The sequence below is a fragment of the Eutrigla gurnardus genome (assembly GCF_963514095.1).
Source record: "Eutrigla gurnardus genome assembly, chromosome: 5".
NCBI lineage: Eukaryota > Metazoa > Chordata > Actinopteri > Perciformes > Triglidae > Eutrigla > Eutrigla gurnardus.
This window is the reverse complement of record NC_139919.1, coordinates 22,102,537-22,120,430: the sequence shown is the minus strand read 5'-3', so window position 1 is coordinate 22,120,430 and position 17,894 is coordinate 22,102,537. Positions and strand designations below refer to the sequence as shown.

Here is a 17,894-nt window from a genome sequence, read left to right as displayed (position 1 = left end):
ATGACGGATAGCTCATATAAATATGGTGCCCCTACCCCCATCCTCCCCTCTGAGTTTATGTGTTGTGTCCATATTTTGACATGCCAGAAATTATTTGAAAGCATCAGATTGTCAAGAGACACAGTTATTATTAATGTTTTGATCAACAAGGTTATCTGAGTAGGTTCATAATTAAACAGGTCAAAAACCTTGCATCGTCTTGCTGTACCCATACACATACTCATGGTGTCAGTGTGTACCAGTAAACCAGAAGGCAGGGCTATTCTCCACCCTAATGTCTCAGCGAATTTAAAACCTGCTTCTGCTTTTGTATCTTAGTTGACGAATCGCTTCGTGATATGACGGCAGTGTGAACATTTTCTATATAGGCTGAAACCGTAGCTGCATTTTGTTTAGATATATTTTGACCTAGTCTTATCTTTTATGGAAATAACAATGGGACTCGGCAGATCTGCTCTGCACTACGGCCTTGCTTTTATTTTTCTTGTCCTCCAGCCCGTCTATGGAGACCTGAGCTACTCCATCCCGGAGGAGATGAAACGAGGATCTGTGATTGGAAATATCGCTAAGGATCTGGGACTTGATTTGGGGAGATTGTCTGCCCGCAAGGCTCGTATCGACACAGAGGATAACAATGTCCAGTACTGCGGTATAAATCTCAACACCGGAGACTTGATCGTACAAGAAAGGATTGACCGAGAAGGGCTTTGTGGGAAAAAGGCATCGTGTGTTCTGCAACAGGAACTCGTACTGGAGAACCCATTAGAGCTGCAACGTATTAGCATCCGCGTTCAAGATATTAATGATAATTCACCGCAGTTTAAAGAAGACTCACTTAAAATCGAAATTCGTGAATCAGCAGACAAAGGCGCACGTTTTCTTCTTGGAGAGGCGCATGACGGAGATATCGCAGAAAATGCCGTTCAAAGCTACTCCCTGCAGCAGAATGATCATTTCAAATTAAATGTGAACACAAAATCTGGCGGAAGGAAATATGGTGAATTAGTCTTAGAAAAAGAATTAGATAGAGAGGACAAAAAAGAGATAATGTTATTGCTTACCGCATTCGATGGAGGCTCTCCTCGGAGATCAGGCACTGTAGTCATCCACGTCACTGTACTGGATGCTAATGATAATGCACCAGTGTTTAGCCAGGCCGTTTATAAAGCCAGTCTGCCTGAAAACTCTCCTCTGGATACATTGGTGATCACAGTGAGTGCTACTGATGCAGACGAAGGGTTAAATAGCGAAATTGTCTATGGATTTGATCATGTTTCAGATGAAAATAGTGACGTGTTTTCTTTACACTCTAATTCGGGAGAGGTGAGAGTAGCTGACGCTATTGATTACGAGAAAGTGTCATCCTATGAAATGCAGATCAGCGCAAAAGATGGTCTGGGATTAGTTTCATACGCAACGTTAATTATTGAGATTACTGATATAAATGATAACGCCCCGGTTGTATATCTGAAATCACTGACTAACCCCATACCTGAGAACGTGTCACCTGGTACAGAGGTGGGCATCATTAACGTGCAGGACAGAGACTCTGAGACTAACAGACAGGTCCGCTGCTCCATTCAGGGAAACGCCCCTTTTAAGTTGGTTCCTTCTATTAAAAACTATTATTCTCTGGTGACCACAGGACAACTGGACCGTGAACTAGTGTCTGATTACAACATTACCATCACTGCCACTGACGAGGGCTCTCCACCTCTGTCCTCCTCTAAAACTGTTCACTTATCTGTAGCAGACATCAACGACAACCCACCTGTGTTTGAGGAACAGTCCTACAGCGCATATGTGACTGAGAATAACAAACCTGGCTCCACTTTATGTTCCGTTAGTGCTCGAGACCCCGACTGGAGACAAAACGGTACAGTGGTTTATTCTCTGTTACCTGGTGAGGTGAACGGTGCCCCGGTGTCCTCCTATCTATCTGTTAACGGAGACACGGGGGTGATCCACGCTGTGAGGTCGTTTGATTATGAACAGTTCAGGAGTTTTAAAGTCCACGTGACGGCCAGAGACAACGGTTCTCCTCCGCTCAGCAGCAACTTGACCGTCAGTGTCTTCATATCGGATGTGAATGACAACTCTCCTCAGATACTGTACCCCGCCCCGGAGGGCAACTCCTTCATGACCGAGCTGGTCCCCAAAGCTGCACACGGAGGCTCTCTGGTGTCCAAAGTGATAGCGGTGGACGCGGACTCCGGACAGAACGCCTGGCTGTCCTATCATATAGTCAAATCCACCGATCCGGGACTTTTCACTATCGGTCTCCACAGCGGAGAGATCAGGACACAGCGGGACATTTCTGAGTCTGACAGCATGAAACAGAACCTCATTGTGTCAGTGAAAGATAACGGACAGCCCTCTCTCTCTGCCACCTGTTCCATGTATTTACTGATTTCTGATAACTTGGCTGAGGTGCCAGAACTGAAGGATATTTCTTACGATGAGAAGAACTCCAAGCTGACCTCTTATCTGATCATCGCGCTGGTGTCTGTGTCCACCTTTTTTCTGACCTTCATCATCATCATCCTCGGTGTGAGGTTTTGTCGCAGGAGAAAGCCCAGACTGTTGTTTGATGGAGCAGTTGCCATCCCCAGCGCTTATCTCCCTCCTAATTACGCAGATGTTGACGGAACAGGAACTTTACGCAGCGCTTACAACTATGACGCCTACCTGACAACAGGCTCTAGAACCAGTGACTTTAAGTTTGTGTCATCTTACAATGACAACACGCTGCCTGCTGACCAGACTCTGAGGAAAAGTTCGTCAGACTTTGCTGAGGCGTTTGGAGACTGTGATGATTCTCCTGAGGTAGGAGCTGGTGCCACCTGTCATTTAGTCCTATTTTAACTCGCCTATTCAGGCAATGTGACACAACGCAAGCTCTCATAACAAACATTCACTAACTATATTTTTTAAATTCGCATCAAGTTGTTTTTTATATCCTTCATTGCATCTAATTTTTTTTTTTAAAGTTGTGTTCTCCAAATGTATCCATAACTTCCTCGTAACAGTGCGTCTTTGAGCTCACGAAATATTGAAGTTGGTTGTCTTTTTGTTCAAGTTTTATTGATCACTTTCTCTAGGTTGGAGGACACTTTTTTTTTTTTCTTTTACAGCGATTTCACTTCTATATCTGTTTATTTTTACATATATTCTTACTCAGCACTGGTTTGTGTGTGTATCTTGAACAGAGCTGCATCTTGTTCTCCACGTGTCTCTGTCCTTGGTGCTGAAACTCACTTTTTGTCTGTTGCGTTTTAAAGATGAACCTCCATCCATGTTATTCTGTACCTCTTAAAAACATTATCGTTCTGTTTTATGTTGTAGTTGTCTTTGCAGTCACATGTATGTGTTCCCGTTTTAAATGAATGAATACCATATTATTGGTTTTAGATTAAATTGATATGGGGGGAAACCATATTAAGTGAAAGGACAATATGTGTCTTTTCAGTCAGTTCATTTATTATTGTTTTAAATGTTTTTCTCGTTCCCCAGGATTTAGGGAACTTCCAAATGTTTCCTTATTAGCTTTATTCATTCAATAACGAACAGACCCACTGAGAGATAGATACATGGACTTGCTGGGTATTTGTCTGGCATTTGATTCCTTATTAAACGGCTTGATACATCGTTAAATGTTTTTTTTTCAAACACTAACAATCAATCTATCGGATAGTGTATTTCAAAGATAACTTGCTATATTTCTTTTGCACTCACGGGGTCACTATAGACCAGCTAAGAAGTATAATGTCCAGCCTGCTTTGCACACCACCCATTATTTGGATCGACCAGTCTTGTTCTCTATCATTCGACATCGACGACAAAGGCTTGGAAGGCATGTTGATCGAATAGCTTATTTTTAAAGCTCGACATTAGCGTGTTGTAACGTTTGCGCTGCTGTCTGAGGATGATGCTCAGTCAGCGCGTTCTTCAAAGCTTTGGCTTTGTCTTTTTCTTTGTTGCGGTGCAGTACGCACACGGAGACCTGAGCTATTCCGTACAGGAGGAGCTCAAGCGCGGATCTGTTATTGGAAATATCGCTCAAGATCTCGGACTGGAGGTGGGCCGACTGTCTGCTCGCAAAGCTCGGGTTGACATGGAAGGAAACGAAAGACAATATTGCGGGATTAATCTTCGAAGCGGAGATTTAATCGTTGCGGAAAGAATTGACCGAGAGGAGCATTGTGGAGAGAAGCCTTCGTGTGTTCTTAAATTCGACTTGCTATTAGAGAATCCACTGGAGTTACACCGGTTGTCCCTGCAGGTGCAGGACATAAACGACAATTCACCAGTTTTCCCGAAGGATATTATAAAGCTTGAAATCAGAGAGTCAGCTGCCAAAGGAGCTCGGTATCGTATTAATGCAGCACACGATGCTGATATAGGCAAGAACTCTGTTGAAAGCTACATTTTGCAACAAAACCCCCACTTTGTGTTCAGTATACAGACGACTAGTGCCGGTAGTAAATATGGTGAGTTGGTTTTAGATAAGGAGTTAGACCGAGAGGAGCAGCAGGAAATGAGATTATTGCTCACAGCTGTGGATGGTGGTTCTCCTCAGAGATCCGGGACTGTAGTCATACACGTCATTGTACTTGATGCTAATGATAACGCCCCGGTTTTTACTGAGGCCGTTTATACAGCCACGTTACCGGAAAACTCAGCTATTAAGACCCCAGTTATCACTGTTAGTGCATCAGACGCAGACGAAGGTTTAAACGGAGAGGTTACATATGAATTTAGTCGACTGTCTGATAAATCACGGAAGCTTTTTTCACTTGATGAGAAAACTGGAGAAATCAGTGTAACAGGACAGATAGATTATGAAGAGGGATCGAAGTATGAAGTGATTGTTGAAGCCAAAGATGGTTATGGTCTCTCTTCAGAAGCAAAAGTGATTATAGATATCACTGATGTAAATGATAACGCCCCAGTTGTATATCTGAAATCACTGACTAACCCCATACCTGAGAACGTGTCACCTGGTACAGAGGTGGGCATCATTAACGTGCAGGACAGAGACTCTGAGACTAACAGACAGGTCCGCTGCTCCATTCAGGGAAACGCCCCTTTTAAGTTGGTTCCTTCTATTAAAAACTATTATTCTCTGGTGACCACAGGACAACTGGACCGTGAACTAGTGTCTGATTACAACATTACCATCACTGCCACTGACGAGGGCTCTCCACCTCTGTCCTCCTCTAAAACTGTTCACTTATCTGTAGCAGACATCAACGACAACCCACCTGTGTTTGAGGAACAGTCCTACAGCGCATATGTGACTGAGAATAACAAACCTGGCTCCACTTTATGTTCCGTTAGTGCTCGAGACCCCGACTGGAGACAAAACGGTACAGTGGTTTATTCTCTGTTACCTGGTGAGGTGAACGGTGCCCCGGTGTCCTCCTATCTATCTGTTAACGGAGACACGGGGGTGATCCACGCTGTGAGGTCGTTTGATTATGAACAGTTCAGGAGTTTTAAAGTCCACGTGACGGCCAGAGACAACGGTTCTCCTCCCCTCAGCAGCAACGTGACCGTCAGTGTCTTCATATCGGATGTGAATGACAACTCTCCTCATATACTGTACCCCGCCCCGGAGGGCAACTCCTTCATGACCGAGCTGGTCCCCAAAGCTGCACACGGAGGCTCTCTGGTGTCCAAAGTGATAGCGGTGGACGCGGACTCCGGACAGAACGCCTGGCTGTCCTATCATATAGTCAAATCCACCGATCCGGGACTTTTCACTATCGGTCTCCACAGCGGAGAGATCAGGACACAGCGGGACATTTCTGAGTCTGACAGCATGAAACAGAACCTCATTGTGTCAGTGAAAGATAACGGACAGCCCTCTCTCTCTGCCACCTGTTCCATGTATTTACTGATTTCTGATAACTTGGCTGAGGTGCCAGAACTGAAGGATATTTCTTACGATGAGAAGAACTCCAAGCTGACCTCTTATCTGATCATCGCGCTGGTGTCTGTGTCCACCTTTTTTCTGACCTTCATCATCATCATCCTCGGTGTGAGGTTTTGTCGCAGGAGAAAGCCCAGACTGTTGTTTGATGGAGCGGTTGCCATCCCCAGCGCTTATCTCCCTCCTAATTACGCAGATGTTGATGGAACAGGAACTTTACGCAGCGCTTACAACTATGACGCCTACCTGACAACAGGCTCTAGAACCAGTGACTTTAAGTTCGTGTCATCTTACAATGACAACACGCTGCCTGCTGACCAGACTCTGAGGAAAAGTCCATCAGACTTTGCTGAGGCGTTTGGAGACTGTGATGATTCTCCTGAGGTAGGAGCTGGTGCCACCTGTCATTTAGTCCTATTTTAACTTGCCTATTCAGGCAATGTGACACAACGCAAGCTCTCATAACAAACATTCACTAACTATATTTTTTAAATTCGCATCAAGTTGTTTTTTATATCCTTCATTGCATCTAATTTTTTTTTTTAAAGTTGTGTTCTCAAAATGTATCCATAACTTCCTCCTAACAGTGCGTCTTTGAGCTCACGAAATATTGAAGTTGGTTGTCTTTTTGTTCAAGTTTTATTGATCACTTTCTCTAGGTTGGAGGAAACTTTTTTTTTTTTCTTTTACAGCGATTTCACTTCTATATCTGTTTATTTTTACATATATTCTTACTCAGCACTGGTTTGTGTGTGTATCTTGAACAGAGCTGCATCTTGTTCTCCACGTGTCTCTGTCCTTGGTGCTGAAACTCACTTTTTGTCTGTTGCGTTTTAAAGATGAACCTCCATCCATGTTATTCTGTACCTCTTAAAAATATTATCGTTCTGTTTTATGTTGTAGTTGTCTTTGCAGTCACATGTATGTGTTCCCGTTTTAAATGAATGAATACCATATTATTGGTTTTAGATTAAATTGATATGGGGGGGAAACCATATTAAGTGAAAGGACAATATGTGTCTTTTCAGTCAGTTCATTTATTATTGTTTTAAATGTTTTTCTCGTTCCCCAGGATTTAAGGAACTTCCAAATGTTTCCTTATTAGCTTTATTCATTCAATAACGAACAGACCCACTGAGAGATAGATACATGGACTTGCTGGGTATTTGTCTGGCATTTGATTCCTTATTAAACGGCTTGATACACCGTTAAATGTTTTTTTTTCAAACACTAACAATCAATCTATTGGATTGTGTATTTCAAAGATAACTTGCTATATTTCTTTTGCACTCACGGGGTCACTATAGACCAGCTAAGAAGTATAATGTCCAGCCTGCTTTGCACACCACCCATTATTTGGATCGACCAGTCTTGTTCTCTATCATTCGACATCGACGACAAAGGCTTGGAAGGCATGTTGATCGAATAGCTTATTTTTAAAGCTCGACATTAGCGTGTTGTAACGTTTGCACTGCTGTCTGAGGATGATGCTGAGTCAGCGCCTTCTTCAAAGCTTTGGCTTTGTCTTTTTCTTTGTTGCGGTGCAGTACGCACACGGAGACCTGAGCTATTCCGTACAGGAGGAGCTCAAGCGCGGATCTGTTATTGGAAATATCGCTCAAGATCTCGGACTGGAGGTGGGCCGACTGTCTGCTCGCAAAGCTCGGGTTGACATGGAAGGAAACGATAGACAATATTGCGGGATTAATCTTCGAAGCGGAGATTTAATCGTTGCGGAACGAATTGACCGAGAGGAGCATTGTGGAGAGAAGCCTTCGTGTGTTCTTAAATTCGACTTGATATTAGAGAATCCACTGGAGTTACACCGGTTGTCCCTGCAGGTGCAGGACATAAACGACAATGCACCAGTTTTCCCGAAGGATATTATAAAGCTTGAAATTACAGAGTCAGCTGATAAAGGAGCTCGGTATCGTATTAATGCAGCACACGATGCTGATATAGGCAAGAACTCTGTTGAAAGCTACATTTTGCAACAAAACCCTCACTTTGTGTTCAATATACAGACGACTAGTGCCGGTAGAAAATATGGTGAGTTGGTTTTAGATAAGGAGTTAGACCGAGAGGAGCAGCAGGAAATTAGATTATTGCTCACAGCTGTGGATGGTGGTTCTCCTCAGAGATCCGGGACTGTAGTCATACACGTCATTGTACTTGATGCTAATGATAACGCCCCGGTTTTTACTGAGGCCGTTTATACAGCCACGTTACCGGAAAACTCAGCTGTTAAGACCCCAGTTATCACTGTAAGTGCATCAGACGCAGACGAAGGTTTAAACGGAGAGGTTTCATATGAATTTAGTCTACTGTCTGATAAATCACGGAAGCTTTTTTCAATTGATGAGAAAACGGGAGAAATCAGTGTAACAGGACAGATAGATTATGAAGAGGGATCGAAGTATGAAGTGATTGTTGAGGCCAAAGATGGTTATGGTCTCTCTTCAGAAGCAAAAGTGATTATTGATATCACTGATGTAAATGATAATGCCCCAGTTGTATATCTGAAATCACTCACTAACCCCATACCTGAGAACGTGTCACCTGGTACAGAGGTGGGCATCATTAACGTGCAGGACAGAGACTCTGAGACTAACGGACAGGTCCGCTGCTCCATTCAGGGAAACGCCCCTTTTAAGTTGGTTCCTTCTATTAAAAACTATTATTCTCTGGTGACCACAGGACAACTGGACCGTGAACTAGTGTCTGATTACAACATTACCATCACTGCCACTGACGAGGGCTCTCCACCTCTGTCCTCCTCTAAAACTGTTCACTTATCTGTAGCAGACATCAACGACAACCCACCTGTGTTTGAGGAACAGTCCTACAGCGCATATGTGACTGAGAATAACAAACCTGGCTCCACTTTATGTTCCGTTAGTGCTCGAGACCCCGACTGGAGACAAAACGGTACCGTGGTTTATTCTCTGTTACCTGGTGAGGTGAACGGTGCCCCGGTGTCCTCCTATCTATCTGTTAACGGAGACACGGGGGTGATCCACGCTGTGAGGTCGTTTGATTATGAACAGTTCAGGAGTTTTAAAGTCCACGTGACGGCCAGAGACAACGGTTCTCCTCCGCTCAGCAGCAACGTGACCGTCAGTGTCTTCATATCGGATGTGAATGACAACTCTCCTCAGATACTGTACCCCGCCCCGGAGGGCAACTCCTTCATGACCGAGCTGGTCCCCAAAGCTGCACACGGAGGCTCTCTGGTGTCCAAAGTGATAGCGGTGGACGCGGACTCCGGACAGAACGCCTGGCTGTCCTATCATATAGTCAAATCCACCGATCCGGGACTTTTCACTATTGGTCTCCACAGCGGAGAGATCAGGACACAGCGGGACATTTCTGAGTCTGACAGCATGAAACAGAACCTCATTGTGTCAGTGAAAGATAACGGACAGCCCTCTCTCTCTGCCACCTGTTCCATGTATTTACTGATTTCTGATAACTTGGCTGAGGTGCCAGAACTGAAGGATATTTCTTACGACGAGAAGAACTCCAAGCTGACCTCTTATCTGATCATCGCGCTGGTGTCTGTGTCCACCTTTTTCCTGACCTTCATCATCATCATCCTCGGTGTGAGGTTTTGTCGCAGGAGAAAGCCCAGACTGTTGTTTGATGGAGCAGTTGCCATCCCCAGCGCTTATCTCCCTCCTAATTACGCAGATGTTGACGGAACAGGAACTTTACGCAGCGCTTACAACTATGACGCCTACCTGACAACAGGCTCTAGAACCAGCGACTTTAAGTTTGTGTCATCTTACAATGACAACACGCTGCCTGCTGACCAGACTCTGAGGAAAAGTCCATCAGACTTTGCTGATGCGTTTGGGGATTGTGATGATTCTCCTGAGGTAGGGTAACATTTTATAGTGCTAAACTCCTGGCTAATCAAGATTTGCATACAGAAGCCAAACATCTCTTAAAGCGCGTATTACAGAGTGTCCTATTTACCTTGCATTTGCACCTTACCCTCCACAGTCAGACACTATCCCATTCCATGCATATAATCTCATAATAATTTGTCCGTACTTTCAATTTTCTGGATTGTTGTTGACTATGTGTTTTCTCTAAGGATGAGTTGCACGATGGAAACATATGAGAGAATGATGTTCAAGGTTCTTTGCTTCAGATCATTTAAAAGAGACATGGACACAAATATGGTGATTCCGTTTTACACAAATAATTAGACAGAGGGGACAAAAATTAGATAGTTTTCTCTTACTGCATGTCGTGTTGGTTCTCCTCAGCTATCAGGTACTGTAGTCATACACATCACTTTAGTGGATGCTCATGATAATATGACTTTTTAGCCAGACTGTCTATCAAGCAACTCTGCATGAAAGCTCTCTTTGTGTTACATTGATTGTCACGGTGAGAGGTGAAGGTGGCTGGGCCATGTGTTTGCTTTGACTCATTTTGACTCATGATTGCTCTGTTTTTTGTTTTAGTGAGAAAAACATTTTTGATTGCACGCACCTAGTTTCTCTGTCCTTGGTGCTGAAATCTGTTTCATATTCTGTTGCATTTTTAGAGTTTACTGATGTGTTTTTTGCTGTTGTCGATTGCTCTGTTTTTTATAGACAGAAATTTTTTTTTGATTGAATGCACATAGTTTCTCTGTCCTTGGTGCTGAAACCTGTTTTATATTCTGATGTGTTTTTATATAGTTTACTTCTGTTTTTTCTGCTGTTGTCATTTCACCCTTTGCTGAATTGTGTTTCAGTACCTTTTAAAGTTTGCCAAACTTCAAAGTTACCTAATATATTTATACAATAACACACACTATTTAAAACTGCATTCAAATGATAAGTCACATTGGGGTCTAGTGAGTTCCACCTTGTTTGTTCAAACATAGTTATAATATGTCCTTTTGTCTTTAGACATACAGTAGTTGTATCACTTTGCTTTTTCTGATAGTTGTTTTGAAACACACGCTCTTCCTGAGAGACTGTTACAACCATGTCGTGCTTGTGTTGCTTCTATTAATCACAGGAGGTCCAATTGTATAGTATATTGTTTCAAAAGCCATCCCTAGCAAAGGGATGATTTTTCTTCTTTTGATTTATGTGAGTCACTTTATTTGTATATCTTTTAAATATACAAAGACAAAAAAATCCTACATCGTGTTGTCATACCTACACGGACACTCATGGTGTCAGTGTGTACCAGCAAACGAGAAGTCATTCTCCACCCTTCGATCTCAACGAATGTAAAGCCTGAGTCTGCCATGTTTTTTCACAGTTGACAACAGCCTCTTCGTTTAGCACTGCAACGTGACATTTTTTTTGTAGATTGGAAGAAATCACTAATGTAGGCCTATGATTGATATTTTTTGAACTACTTCGTAATATCTGTAGTGCGTGTGGTCTTTAAGTAACAATGGGATACGGCAGATTTGCTCTTTTCTGCGGCCTTCCTCTTATTTTTCTTGTCCTCCAGCCCGTCTATGGAGATCTGAGCTACTCCATCCCGGAGGAGATGAAACGAGGATCTATAATTGGAAATATCGCCAAGGATCTGGGACTTGATTTGGGGAGATTGTCTGCTGGCAAGGCTCGTATCGATACCGAGGACACTGGTGTTAAGTACTGCGGTGTAAATCTCAATACCGGAGACTTGATCGTACAAGAAAGGATTGACCGAGAAGGGCTTTGTGGGAAAAAGGCATCGTGTGTTCTCAAACAGGAACTCGTACTGGAGAACCCATTAGAGCTTCATCGTATTAGTATCCGCGTTCAAGATATTAATGATAATTCACCGCAGTTTAAAGAGGAGTCGCTTAAATTTGAAATACGGGAATCGGCAGACAAAGGTGCACATTTTTTGCTGGATGAAGCGCACGATGGAGACATCGGGGAGAATGCTGTTCAGGGCTATTCACTTCAGCAGGATGATCATTTTAAACTAAATGTGAAGACCAAAGGCGGTGGACGAAAATATGGTGAATTAATCTTAGACAAAGAGTTGGACAGAGAAGACAAAAAAGAGATCATGTTATTGCTTACCGCATTCGATGGAGGCTCTCCTCGGAGATCAGGCACTGTAGTCATCCACGTCACTGTACTGGATGCTAATGATAATGCACCAGTGTTTAGCCAGACCGTTTATAAAGCCAGTCTGCCTGAAAACTCTCCTCTGGACACGTTGGTGATCACAGTGAGTGCTACTGATGCAGACGAGGGGTTAAATAGCGAAATTGTCTATGGATTTGATCACGTGTCCGATGAAAACCAAGTTTTCTCTCTAAACCCCCAAACTGGAGAAGTTAAAGTAGCTGAATATATTGATTATGAAAAAGAATCGTCATATGAAATTCAGATTAGCGCAAAAGATGGCCTTGGATTAGCGTCATATGCGACGTTAATAATTGAAATTATAGATACAAATGACAACGCACCGGTGATATATCTGAAATCACTGACCAATCCCATACCTGAGAACGTGTCACCTGGTACAGAGGTGGGCATCATTAACGTGCAGGACAGAGACTCTGAGCGCAACAGACAGGTCCGCTGCTCCATTCAGGGAAACGCCCCTTTTGAATTGGTTCCTTCTATTAAAAACTATTATTCTCTGGTGACCACAGGACAACTGGACCGTGAACTAGTGTCTGATTACAACATTACCATCACTGCCACTGACGAGGGCTCTCCACCTCTGTCCTCCTCTAAAACTGTCCACTTATCTGTAGCAGACATCAACGACAACCCACCAGTGTTTGAGGAACAGTCCTACAGCGCATATGTGACTGAGAATAACAAACCTGGCTCCACTTTATGTTCCGTTAGTGCTCGAGACCCCGACTGGAGACAAAACGGTACAGTGGTTTATTCTCTGTTACCTGGTGAGGTGAACGGTGCCCCGGTGTCCTCCTATCTATCTGTTAACGGAGACACGGGGGTGATCCACGCTGTGAGGTCGTTTGATTATGAACAGTTCAGGAGTTTTAAAGTCCACGTGACGGCCAGAGACAACGGTTCTCCTCCGCTCAGCAGCAACGTGACCGTCAGTGTCTTCATATCGGATGTGAATGACAACTCTCCTCAGATACTGTACCCCGCCCCGGAGGGCAACTCCTTCATGACCGAGCTGGTCCCCAAAGCTGCACACGGAGGCTCTCTGGTGTCCAAAGTGATAGCGGTGGACGCGGACTCCGGACAGAACGCCTGGCTGTCCTATCATATAGTCAAATCCACCGATCCGGGACTTTTCACTATCGGTCTCCACAGCGGAGAGATCAGGACCCAGCGGGACATTTCTGAGTCTGACAGCATGAAACAGAACCTCATTGTGTCAGTGAAAGATAACGGACAGCCCTCTCTCTCTGCCACCTGTTCCTTGTATTTACTGATTTCTGATAACTTGGCTGAGGTGCCAGAACTGAAGGATATTTCTTACGATGAGAAGAACTCCAAGCTGACCTCTTATCTGATCATCGCGCTGGTGTCTGTGTCCACCTTTTTTCTGACCTTCATCATCATCATACTCGGTGTGAGGTTTTGTCGCAGGAGAAAGCCCAGACTGTTGTTTGATGGAGCAGTTGCCATCCCCAGCGCTTATCTCCCTCCTAATTACGCAGATGTTGACGGAACAGGAACTTTACGCAGCGCTTACAACTATGACGCCTACCTGACAACAGGCTCTAGAACCAGTGACTTTAAGTTTGTGTCATCTTACAATGACAACACGCTGCCTGCTGACCAGACTCTGAGGAAAAGTCCATCAGACTTTGCTGAGGCGTTTGGGGACTGTGATGATTCTCCTGAGGTAAAACCGTAAATAGGATGTTATTATGTTTTCTTCTATACTAAATATTTTTTTTCCAACCTCCCGTAATATGTGTAATTACAATATAGAAGTCTCTCTATCTTTTTTTTCTTAATTTGTAATTTCCCCTATAGGGTTTTTAAGCTCATCTTTTATAGAACAACACGTTATTGTGGAAAGAAATATATTTTTGGCAGAATCTGATTAGGTAAGAGGCTTGTAGTAGTTTATGTGTGTAAACTACTTGGAAGTATATTGGAAGGTAGTATTCAAGGTCCAATCATGTGCTTCATATAACTGTAACTTCCTTTCATCATATTTCCCTCCTGTGGTGTGTTGGATTGGAATGGATTTATATCCAATCAAAACATACGTTCTGTGTTGTTCAAAAGACCTTGAGTGGCAGTGGGTCTTGAAGTTGACCTTAAGAAAAGGTCATTTTGACGTGTTGCGATTGGATTTTCATGACTTCTAATAGATTTGGTAGAGCATGTTGCATTCTCACTCTCGTGAATGCATTACACATGTTTCCTCACTGTCTCTGTCCGTCTGTTGCTCGCTCTTTCTCTCAGGTAGTAATTTCTCCATGTGCCTTTTTTATGGTGCAGTCCTCTGCAGGTTGTCTACTTTGTCTGGGTTTGATAGCCTCTTCATGTCAACAGATATGCTTTTTGGAATTTGTCAGTCTGTATTGCATCTTGATAAGACTACTTATTTTTTTATGAGGTGACTCAGTGCCTAATTCAGAGACATACTCTCCTGGCTGCATGATTAGGATTTGCACTTCATTTTCAGTTAAATGTTTTTGCATATAACATTACGTTGAAAGTTGGTGTTTAAACTTAATGAGTGCAGCTCGTATAACAATGACTAAGTTTTACATCTACTGCTTGTGTTGTGTTTTTAGGGTGCATACAATGGAAAAGCAGTTGACATCGCTCCTTTAAGTTGCTCCTTTTACTAAAGTAACAAGTAAATTACCAGCACTAACACCAGTACTACTAACACCACTGCTGAAAACTACGCTGAATAGCAATAATTGCATGTAGTGCTTTTTCTTCATTCCACTCATGGTGTCGCTATAGGCCAGTCTAACATTTCCACTCCACCCTCCATTGTATAGACCAATGAAAGGGTAATGTTGCCGTTGTTGGTCCGAGGATGCAGTCAGAGTAACTGTGGAGATCTGTCGATTTTCCTTTGACCGAGCTGTCTCATCCTTGTTGGGTTTGTAATCTGAACGAGGGCTGTTTTTCTGCAACGAACGCATTGCCACGATGGGGCTCCAACGGAGCTACTTCGTTTTCTTTCTGATGTGGCAAACCGTGAATGGGGACGCGAGTTTTTCGTTCCAGGAGGAAATGAAGCGCGGATCTGTTATTGGGAATATAGCGAAGGACCTTAACCTGGACTCTAGTAGACTGTCTGCTAGGAATGCGCGTGTTGATGCCGGAGGGAATCGCAAACGCTATTGTGACATCAACCTCAGCACAGGAGACGTCATTATTGCCGACCGCATTGACCGAGAAGAGCTTTGTGGAGAAAAGCTGTCGTGTGTAATAAAACGCGATCTTATACTGGAGAATCCTCTGGAGCTGCATTCTTTCAGTCTTCATATTCAAGACATTAACGATAACTCGCCTAAATTTAACGAAGACTCCATCAATATAGAAATTCCAGAGTCGACATTCAGGGGAGCTCGTTTTGTGATAGAAGAGGCGCACGATGCGGATGTAGGACAGAATTCAGTTCAGCAGTACAGCCTTAAAAATAATGCTAATTTCGTTTTGGCCGTTGATGGAAACACTATTGAGCTCGTTCTTGAAAAGGAGCTTGATCGTGAAAAACAACAAGAGATCAATTTGCTCCTTACAGCTCTAGATGGAGGCTCTCCTCAGAGATCAGGTACCGTAGTCATACACGTCACTGTGCTGGATGCTAATGATAACGCCCCAGTGTTTAGCCAGGCCGTTTATAAAGCCAGTCTGCCTGAAAACTCTCCTGTAGACACCGTAGTGGTCACAGTGAGCGCTACTGATGCAGACGAGGGAGTCAATGGTGATGTGACGTATGACTTTGGACATGTTTCAGACGATGTGAAAAGAGTGTTTAGTATTGACCGTAAAAATGGCAAAATCAAAGTTCATGGTGCGATTGATTTTGAAGCTGTAACAACATATGATTTACGCATTAAAGCAAAGGATGGATTGGGATTATCGTCGTACACAAAAGTAACAGTTGATATCACAGATGTCAATGACAACATACCTGTAATCTATGTGAAATCTCTGGCAAACCCAGTACCCGAGAACGTGTCACCTGGAACAGAGGTCGGCATCATTAATGTGCAGGATGCCGATTCTAATAATAACCAACAGGTCCGCTGCTCCATTCAGGGAAACGCCCCTTTTAAATTGGTTCCTTCTATTAAAAACTATTATTCTCTGGTGACTACAGGACAACTGGACCGTGAACTAGTGTCTGATTACAACATTACCATCACTGCCACTGACGAGGGCTCTCCACCTCTGTCCTCCTCTAAAACTGTCCACTTATCTGTAGCAGACATCAACGACAACCCACCTGTGTTTGAGGAACAGTCCTACAGCGCATATGTGACTGAGAATAACAAACCTGGCTCCACTTTATGTTCCGTTAGTGCTCGAGACCCCGACTGGAGACAAAACGGTACAGTGGTTTATTCTCTGTTACCTGGTGAGGTGAACGGTGCCCCGGTGTCCTCCTATCTATCTGTTAACGGAGACACGGGGGTGATCCACGCTGTGAGGTCGTTTGATTATGAACAGTTCAGGAGTTTCAAAGTCCACGTGACGGCCAGAGACAACGGTTCTCCTCCGCTCAGCAGCAACGTGACCGTCAGTGTCTTCATATCGGATGTGAATGACAACTCTCCTCAGATACTGTACCCCGCCCCGGAGGGCAACTCCTTCATGACCGAGCTGGTCCCCAAAGCTGCACACGGAGGCTCTCTGGTGTCCAAAGTGATAGCGGTGGACGCGGACTCCGGACAGAACGCCTGGCTGTCCTATCATATAGTCAAATCCACCGATCCGGGACTTTTCACTATTGGTCTCCACAGCGGAGAGATCAGGACACAGCGGGACATTTCTGAGTCTGACAGCATGAAACAGAACCTCATTGTGTCGGTGAAAGATAACGGACAGCCCTCTCTCTCTGCCACCTGTTCCATGTATTTACTGATTTCTGATAACTTGGCTGAGGTGCCAGAACTGAAGGATATTTCTTACGATGAGAAGAACTCCAAGCTGACCTCTTATCTGATCATCGCGCTGGTGTCTGTGTCCACCTTTTTTCTGACCTTCATCATCATCATCCTCGGTGTGAGGTTTTGTCGCAGGAGAAAGCCCAGACTGTTGTTTGATGGAGCAGTTGCCATCCCCAGCGCTTATCTCCCTCCTAATTACGCAGATGTTGACGGAACAGGAACTTTACGCAGCGCTTACAACTATGACGCCTACCTGACAACAGGCTCTAGAACCAGTGACTTTAAGTTCGTGTCATCTTACAATGACAACACGCTGCCTGCTGACCAGACTCTGAGGAAAAGTCCATCAGACTTTGCTGATGCGTTTGGGGATTGTGATGATTCTCCTGAGGTAGGGTAACATTTTATAGTGCTAAACTCCTGGCTAATCAATATTTTCATACAGAAGCCAAACATCTCTTATAGCGCGTATTACAGAGTTTCCTATTTACCTTGCATTTGCACCTTACCCTCCACAGTCAGACACTATCCCATTCCATGCATATAATCTCATAATAATTTGTCCGTACTTTCAATTTTCTGGATTGTTGTTGACTATGTGTTTTCTCTAAGGATGAGTTGCACGATGGAAACATATGAGAGAATGATGTTCACGGTTCTTTGCTTCAGATCATTTAAAAGAGACATGGACACAAATATGGTGATTCCGTTTTACACAAAGAATTAGACAGAGGGGACAAAAATGAGATAGTTTTCTCTTACTGCATGTAGTGTTGGTTCTCCTCAGCTATCAGGTACTGTAGTCATACACATCACTTTAGTGGATGCTCATGATAATATGACTTTTTAGCCAGACTGTCTATCAAGCAACTCTGCATGAAAGCTCTCTTTGTGTTACATTGATTGTCACGGTGAGAG

The 17,894-nt window shown here is 43.7% G+C and overlaps 2 protein-coding genes and 3 pseudogenes across 8 annotated transcripts in view; all 5 read left to right on the top strand.

Annotated features, from left to right (window-relative positions):
* Nucleotides 1-17,894, top strand: part of LOC311013232 (protocadherin gamma-C5-like) — a gene marked incomplete at its 5' end in the record, with an annotated part of 293,577 nt that overhangs the window by 84,267 nt on the left and 191,416 nt on the right. The window lies entirely within an intron of this gene.
* On the top strand, nucleotides 414-6,549 carry LOC311013315 (protocadherin beta-15 pseudogene; annotated as a pseudogene). The gene is made up of 3 exons: nucleotides 414-789; nucleotides 4,283-6,319; nucleotides 6,523-6,549. The product of its transcript is annotated as a protocadherin beta-15 pseudogene (transcript).
* Nucleotides 7,402-9,822, top strand: LOC311013246 (protocadherin beta-15-like; the record flags this gene model as incomplete). Its single annotated transcript, XM_084009278.1, has 1 exon — nucleotides 7,402-9,822. Exon 1 carries the CDS (start codon nucleotides 7,420-7,422, stop codon nucleotides 9,820-9,822), a length of 2,403 nt encoding a protein of 800 aa, XP_083865404.1. The 5' UTR covers nucleotides 7,402-7,419.
* Nucleotides 11,342-13,741, top strand: LOC311013314 (protocadherin beta-15 pseudogene; annotated as a pseudogene). Its single transcript has one exon. The product of its transcript is annotated as a protocadherin beta-15 pseudogene (transcript).
* Nucleotides 15,008-17,376, top strand: LOC311013256 (protocadherin gamma-A11 pseudogene; annotated as a pseudogene). The gene has a single exon. The product of its transcript is annotated as a protocadherin gamma-A11 pseudogene (transcript).